Source organism: Thermobia domestica, chromosome 4, assembly GCF_964235325.1.
Source record: "Thermobia domestica chromosome 4, izTheDome1.hap1.1, whole genome shotgun sequence".
In the NCBI taxonomy this organism is placed as follows: Eukaryota; Metazoa; Arthropoda; class Insecta; order Zygentoma; family Lepismatidae; genus Thermobia; species Thermobia domestica.
The window spans coordinates 274763082-274771163 of record NC_137457.1 but is presented as its reverse complement, the minus strand read 5'-3'; the positions used below and the strand labels follow the sequence as shown (position 1 = coordinate 274771163).

Genomic DNA, 8082 nt, shown 5'->3' with positions numbered 1-8082 from the left:
TCCAATTTCTGAAACATAACATAATTGCTTACAATGTTCAAATTACATTGCATTATATTGAATATTGGTTAAAAGCACTTTCCAGATGGTACAATTCTCGCATCGGGTAGATGTTTAGTTTTACTGCCTGCTCTAAAACTATTTGAAATATCATATGTAAAATTATTTTATTTTATATGTTAACTTTATAAATTTTATTTTCAGGTTAGTTTAAGTAATATTTACCTTCATTTATTTTTCATCCTTTCCAGGTTACATTTAGTATATTTTCTTTAAAAGAAAGTTAAAAATTTTATTTTTTTTATTATATGTCTTTAATATTTATTTAAACATATTATATTTTATTAAAATTCAAATCGTTTAGTTATTTGTTTCAATGTTAAATATATTTTTTAAATTTATTTCCTTATCTTCTCATTTATTATTATTTTTTGTTTATTTTTATTTTTACATTTTCAATACTTTGATAATTACTGTATTTACACATATTTATATATGTGATGTATTTTTATTCTATGATGTTTCAAGTTTAGTTTTTGCTCCTTGCAGGTTTTCTTATATATTTTATTAAATATATTTAGTCTAATAATTTTGAATTTAATTTGCACTTTCTTGTTTTCAAGTATATTTTCAAATTTTTACATTTCAAAAATCGTTTATTATTTAAAATAACTTTCAAATTTGCACAATTTTTATAAAAACGTATTTTAGTTTTAATTTGAGCTTTTATAAAAATACTGTTTTTAAAATTTTGATCCCCTATTTAAAGTGTTATGCTTTTTCTGGCAATTTTATTTCTTTTTAGGTTTTCTTACGATACCATAATACAGTAAGGTATTTTTTGTTGTTTTCTGTTTATGTATTAATTTTGAATATGTTATACTTCATTTTTTATATTAATTTTGTGTTTTTTCGTGTTTACATTTTTGTAGTGTAATATTTAAATTTTATTGTTTTTGTGTTTTACAGTTATTTTTTTCTTTTACAGATGCACTAAGCTATCTTTTGTTTGTGTGTCATTTACTTTTCTATTTTTTTTCTTAATTTTATTATTTTTTAAAATTTATTTTCTTTATGTCAAACTCTATTATGTATTTCATAATGTTTTACAAATGCTTTTTTTTTTAACTTCATGAAATTATCAACAAAAATGTTTATGTTATATAAATAAGGTTTAGTATGGCGAACTCTGTAAAAGAAAGAAAAAGACATTTTTGACAAAGATAATGCGTGAATGTGTACAATGATTCATTTAATGGTAAGCATTGCTATTATAAACCTATACCTTCAAGTAGCGTACGCTATGCCATATTAGTTGTAGACAAGCTTTCACTATATCCAGCGTTAAGATTGAAATAGATATCTTCTTTTTTCGCTCCTCAACCTTAAGTTGGTGGGCAACATGGAAATTTTAAAACTTTTCTTTCTCTTGAAAGAGCTCTTTTATTCTTTGATAGGGTCTCTTCTTCGTAACTGCATCAAAATATTCTATCCTTGGTCTACCTCTTCCTGGTTTTCCTTCTGCTTTTTCCTCTGTCAGCACGTGATTCAATCGGAGTGACAAATAAGGTGGCCAAGCATGCCGTTTTTTCTTGATGTGACGTTCTTTATTAGTTTCCTTTAATACGTCTTCATTTGTTTTTCCTTTCGGTCCGTGATATGCGAAGCATTTTGCACCAGCACCACATTTCAAATGCTTTCAGCTTGGATATTTCAACTCTCCTTAATGTCCATGTCTCTGATCCAGTCATTATATTTTTCTGTTTGCGCGGAATTGACTTTATCCTCATTGGTTCCCTCCGACCAATGAGAGAGAAGAAGGGGCGTGGCCTTTCACTTTCTCATGTATATAAAATCTGCTGTCACCTGTCTTTTCTCAGTGTTTGTGTCTGATGAAGAGGACGTTAGGTCCTTGAAACTGTAACACATTGTAAGTATAGTTTTTAATATATTTCATTCTGCTCTGGTCAGAACTGTGTTTTATTTGTTACTCTACTTATCCAGAGCCATGGAGTTTGTTCATAACAATCGTGTATTGCTAAATAAAGTTTGTTATTATTAAGTAGGTATTCATGATTTATATAACTCAGTATTGATTCTTCTGCTGTTTCTTTGGTAATTGCTTGTTTTGATGTATTTATTCTTTTGTATTTTCCCTTTGTTATCAGTATTTTTACTTTTATTTCTTTTTACTTTTATTTATTTTTTTTAACACTTTTAAACTTTACTCCTCCAGTTAATAACTTTTATACTGCTTTACTATACATTTAGTCCCTTTTTTGTCACCTTTAACATTTTGATAATATTTATATTTTTTTTATTTTTCAAATTTATTGTAAATTTATAATCATATAAAAATAATAATTGTTTTTATAATTATTTTAATCCGTTTTAAATCAATTTATGTTATATATTTGTTTTATGTATATTTTATTTTTATTTATACAAGTAACAATACAGAACATAGTGGACACACACACTGCATACACAAATAGTGTATCTATTTTTAGGCCGGAAATTCTCCGGTACTCCAGAGACTTATTATCAGGCCTATACAAAAAAAACTTAGTTTACCTACCAGCCTATATGGCCGGATGGCCTCCGGTATTCCACGAGGCCAAAAAAAAAAAAAAAACATTAAAACACATACTATGAAATACATAAAGACAGACAGACACATACATATATATATTGGTGGCAACACTTCTATTACACACACCACAACTATAAAATTATTTATTTTTTTTCTTTTACATATATTAGCACTACAACTGGTAACCTCCGGACCTCCTTGAGGTTCCAATCCTTGGCAGGGTTTCTTTAATATCAATCAGTATTATATTATAAATCATTTTTATAGCCGTTACTTTTTTTTACTACAATTTTAATTAACTATCATTTAATTTATTATTAATTTTACATTATCTTTCAACAAGAAGACACATACATAATACAACCTAATGACATAATATGATTATGATAGATGGCTCTTCACAGAAGCTTTCGCTTGTGAGTGAGAAACCATCTTCATAAAGTATATATAAGTGTAATTTTATCATTTTCTCTTCTTTTTTCTCTTTTTCTTCCTTCTCTCCTCCATTATTTTTTCTTTTCCCTTCCCCCTCTCTATTTTTTCCTTTTTTTAAAAAGATAATTAAAAAAAATAAACCCCAGTAGTTGTAGGTAAGCATATTTCAAGTGACTTTGTCGATTATTTACTAATTTAATACATTAACGCTCTTAAATTATCATTCTTTATTTCCTTTAACCAATTAGTTATTAGTATTTTTAATCTATGCATTTTTCCTTCTTCCCTAATTTCTTTTGGAGTATTATTATAAAGTTTCGGAGCCAAATAATATGTTTGATTTTTGTGATATACCCTTATTTATTTTTATTGTTTCAAGATCTTTTTGAGTTACTTTTCTTGTTCCATACCCATGAGAAATTTTATTCCATTCATTTTCATGTTTTTTTACATAGAGTAGGACTGCTTTTATATATAATTTTTCAACAGTTAAGACTGAAAATTCTCTATACAGGTTTTCTAGACTGTCTTCTTTGTTTTTATTTAAACATATTCTTATAATATTATTTTGCTGAACTTTTAAAGGTCTTATATGCGTCTCATAGCCAGATCCCCAACTTAAGATACCATACTGTAATATATTTTGTGTTAGTGCATAATATACCATACGTAAAACTTTTAATTCTAAACACCCTCTTAATTGTACAAATTTATACAGCAATTTTCTTAATGTCTTGGCTACATGTTGAATATGCGATGTCCACTTTAAATGTTTATCAATTTTCACTCCGAAATAATTTTGTTCAGTTACTTTATTTATTATATTACAGTTACAGTCTAAAGTATTAATACAGTTATGATATTTTAAGACAAAATTTTGTGGCTGTCCGGTTATTGTTGGTGAGAAAGCAATATAATTGGTTTTCGTTAAGTTTAGTACCAAGGAATTTTGTTCAAGCCATTGTTTTACTTTCTTTACTGTTATTTCCGCTTTTTTATAAGTTTCTTCCCACTTTTTCCCTGTTATTGTTATGGTGGTGTCATCTGCAAAAGATTGAATATAGCCATCAATGCCTATACATATTTTAGCACGATTACTAAGTAGCGATATTGGTCTATAGTTATTGAGATCCTTTCTTGACCCTTTTTTATATACTGGTTTCACGAGTGCTAGTTTAAATTGATTAGGGAAAATACCTGTTTCTAAACTCATATTATATATAGTTTAGTTATTTCTTCTTTTACATTTTTCAATATTTTAGCAGTTATTTCATCTAGTCCTGGAGCCGATTTTGCTTTCAGTTGGTGTATATAAAATGAGATTTCTTGTTCAGTAATAGGCGTAAAAAACATACTGTTTTTAGCTTTGTTTCCTAGATTTTCATTTATTTTGGTTAAATTTACATTTTTTTCTAACCTTTCACCTATATTGCAGAAATATTTGTTGAATGTGTCAACTACTAGTTTAGGATATTGCTGAAAGTTAATGTTACCCGTAGCCGTTTGTATTACTTTAATGTCCATGCTTTTGTTTTCTTTTTTCTCAATAATGTTTGATATTACATTCCATAATTTACCTGTATTGTTTTCACAATTAACAATCTTCTTTTTATAGTACTCATTTTTTACCATTTTTATCAGTTGAGTTACCTTATTTCTATATTTTTTGTAGTGTTCTTTTATTTCTAGATTATCTTTATTTTTTATTACAAGTTTGCTTAATTTGTCTCTTTCTCGTATATGTAATATCAATTCATCAGTTATCCATGGCTTTAACTTACGATATTTTGGGATAGTTTTTTCAATTACTATTTGTGAAGTTTTAATACATTTTTGTAATGTCGAAATGAAAGCTGAAGTAGCTAAATTTACATCCAAACTTTGATACACATTCAACCAACTACACTTCTGTATTTCATTTTTTAGTCTTTAGTAATCTATAATAGTTCTAGGTTTGTTTGTTATTGATTTATCGGCAATTTCCATATTTAAGTTAACACTAGTAATATAATGATCTGTAATTGCCGTATGCAATATTGCTGCAGTGACATTTTGATTATATTTTTGCCTTAAAAAGATATGATCTATACATGTTTTAGTTGTTTCAGTTACTCTTGTATAATTATTTATACATGATATATACCAGTTTTTATAAAGTATGTTTAAGTAGTTGTCTACATTTTCGTCGTACCTATTACTTAATATGTCAAAATTTATGTCTCCAATAACCAACCCATTTGTTTTGACATTTTTAAGTTCATTTTCGAAGGAGCGTAAGAATACTCCTTCATTACCACTTGGCGTTCTATAAATACACATTAAATTATAGTTTTCTTTGCCATATGAAATATTTAAACTTAGACCAGAAGCATCATTTAATTCTAATTCTGTAATATTCTCAATACTAATATTATTATTTATGAATACCATTACACCATCTGCTTTATTTAGAGATCGTTTTGTGAAGAAACAATGATAATTTTTAAAATTTATTTCATATTGATTATGCCATGTTTCGGAGAGAACTAATACATGTAAATTAAATTCTAAATTTTGTAATAAAATTAAAAGCTCATCCCAATTTTTACGAACACTTCTAATATTAAGATTCAAGATGTTGATACCAATTTTATCTTTAAACACATTATTAAATAAAGTAACAGTTTCGCATACATTAGTTTCGATATTTTGTTGAGTATTTATATCTTCAATTATAGAACTTGTTTCAAGCATTTATTTAACCCTTCCTACAATTCTTACTACCTGTTTTTGCTTAAAATTACGTCAATTTATCAACATCTTCTAGGCTACGTAATATAAAAACATCTTTATCACCCTCTCTTTTACGCAACTTTATGCTACCTGTACTATCTACCCACAGGAAGGCATAATTCTTTTCGCTTTTAATTTTCCTGGCTTTTCCAAATACCTTTCTGCGGTTTAGAGTTAGACTTTGATTGACATAGATGGGTTCATTATGGTTATATCCTAAGTGGGTACAATTGAGATTCCTCTTTACTTTACGTTTCTGGAGGAAATTTTCTTTAACCTCTCTACGAACAAACTTAACCATTATTGTTCCTGATGTTTGGTGAGGAGCTTTCTTTACTCTATGGTATACATCTATCATTTCTCTTTCAATGTTTATGTCTAAAGCACGGCCCAACTGTTTTACAACTTCATATGTATCTTCGTTCGTTTTTTCTGGTACACTCTGTATTTCTAGCGTGTTTCGTCTTCCATACTGGTCGAGCTCATCTAATCTCATCTCAGTGTCTAGTAGCTGCTTTTTGAGAGCGATGTTTTCTTCCTTCAGCCGTTCAATAGTAGCAAGGCACGCAGAAATGCTTTTATATATTTTAATAATATATTACATTTTACATATTCTAATAGTTGTTATTCCTTTAAATCTCTCACAATGATTTCGCAGACGGCAAAGGAGAACAGTTGAGAAAAAACAATACTACAATCAAACATCAACCTCCTACGCAGACGCAATTGTTCTGTAGATCATTTTCACCATATTGGAAACATTCTGCCCATTCTTGTATTACTTTTCTTTCATCACTTATTAGTTCTGCACTTTTATCTTTATATTCTTTTTTTTCACAACTAACCTTTATTCTTTCTTCTCGTTGCTGCATAACATCTTCTTGCATTGTTTTGTGTACTTCATGGTTCTATTTCTTGTGTTTTCTTTTCATGTTTTCTTTTTCTCTGCACATTTTATTAGCTTCTCTTCTTAGCTCCCTATACTGCTCATATATACATCTTTTTTCTCTGCATCATCATCATCATCAAGTATTCTGCCATTATTGGCAAGTCACTTGCCGCAACTGAGAAGCTTCTATGTGCCATAGTCTTCCGCTAGCCTCTTCTCTTTCCTGTAGGATTTCCCAATTTTGATATCCATTAGTTGTAGTCTTTTTCGTGCCCTCCCTCTCTTTCCTACCACCAATTCCTTCTTAGCAATGTCCGAACCAGTTTCCCTTCCTCTTCTTACTAATATTTAAAATTGTTCTTCTTTCCCCACTATTTCTAATTCCCTATCATTTGTTTTCTTTCGACCCAGCTAATTCTCTCCATTCTTCTCCACACCTGCATTTCGAAAACTTCCACTCGTTTTTCATCATTTTTGTGTAATGTCCATGTTTCTGATCCCTCCACACAAAGCATTTTATGAGTCTTTTTCTCAACTTTTTATTCAAGGGCACACAAAATAATATTTGCTTATTTCTACCTAAAGCTTCTTTCGCCATTCCTATTCTTGCCTTTATTTCACGTTCACATTTCATATCAATTGCTAATAATACTACTTAGGTATCGAAAACTAGTTATTACCTGTTCTATTTTCTCCCCCTTCTACTTCTATATTTGGCTTTTGTCTTTGTAGCATTTATATTTCTCTCAGCAGCATTTTATATTTCGTTTTATATTTTTTCTGCTGATTTATTTCGATTCAATTTATTTCGATTTTATAATCATACTTATTGTACCAGTTAGTGCGTATGAATAAAATTCTCCCAGTGATTACATTCTTCGTCGAAGCAATTGTTTCTCTCTTCATCTTGTTCCTCTGCGATGGTGTTGTCTGCTGCTTCCTATCAGTAATATTTCGATCCTTTCCCACTTCCTTCTAATTTGCTCTCTTTCCTTTGTTTCCAATTTTTACATATATTTAGTTCGTTTCTTCTTCATATACCTGCATATTCTCTTTCATTCTAAATTTATTTACATTTCACTTTTTTCTTACTTTCTTTCGAATGTTTTTCATGTTGCTTACTTTTTCTCTTACTAGGAATGCTTCGAAAGCTGAACCTTGCTATATATTTCTAGGGGGGGAACAACCTATATATTTCTAGGAAGATTTTGTCGAGCAAGTTCCAAAATAGGTTTCAAATTCCTTGCCCGGAAGTGACCTCACCCTTCATGGGTGAAAATGTATAGAACAGGTTGACCTATGTGTCCTATATATCAAAGTGCTCCGCGTAACTAGTAGATTAAGAATATAATGGGCACTAACAATTATATCCTATTGATTATTTCACTATAAA

General features: G+C 28.9%; 1 protein-coding gene across 1 annotated transcript; it reads right to left on the bottom strand.

Annotated features, from left to right (window-relative positions):
* Positions 1 to 5807: 5807 nt before the first annotated feature.
* LOC145683126 (uncharacterized) lies at positions 5808 to 6296 on the bottom strand. The gene has a single exon (XM_081754490.1). It carries the CDS (start codon positions 6294 to 6296, stop codon positions 5808 to 5810), a length of 489 nt encoding a protein of 162 aa, XP_081610616.1.
* Between the last annotated feature and the right edge of the window lie 1786 nt (positions 6297 to 8082).

What these genes read in the sequence shown, in the direction of transcription:
- LOC145683126 (XM_081754490.1), bottom strand. Translation starts at nt 6,296, where the DNA reads ATGAGATTAGATGAGCTCGACCAGTATGGAAGACGAAACACGCTAGAA.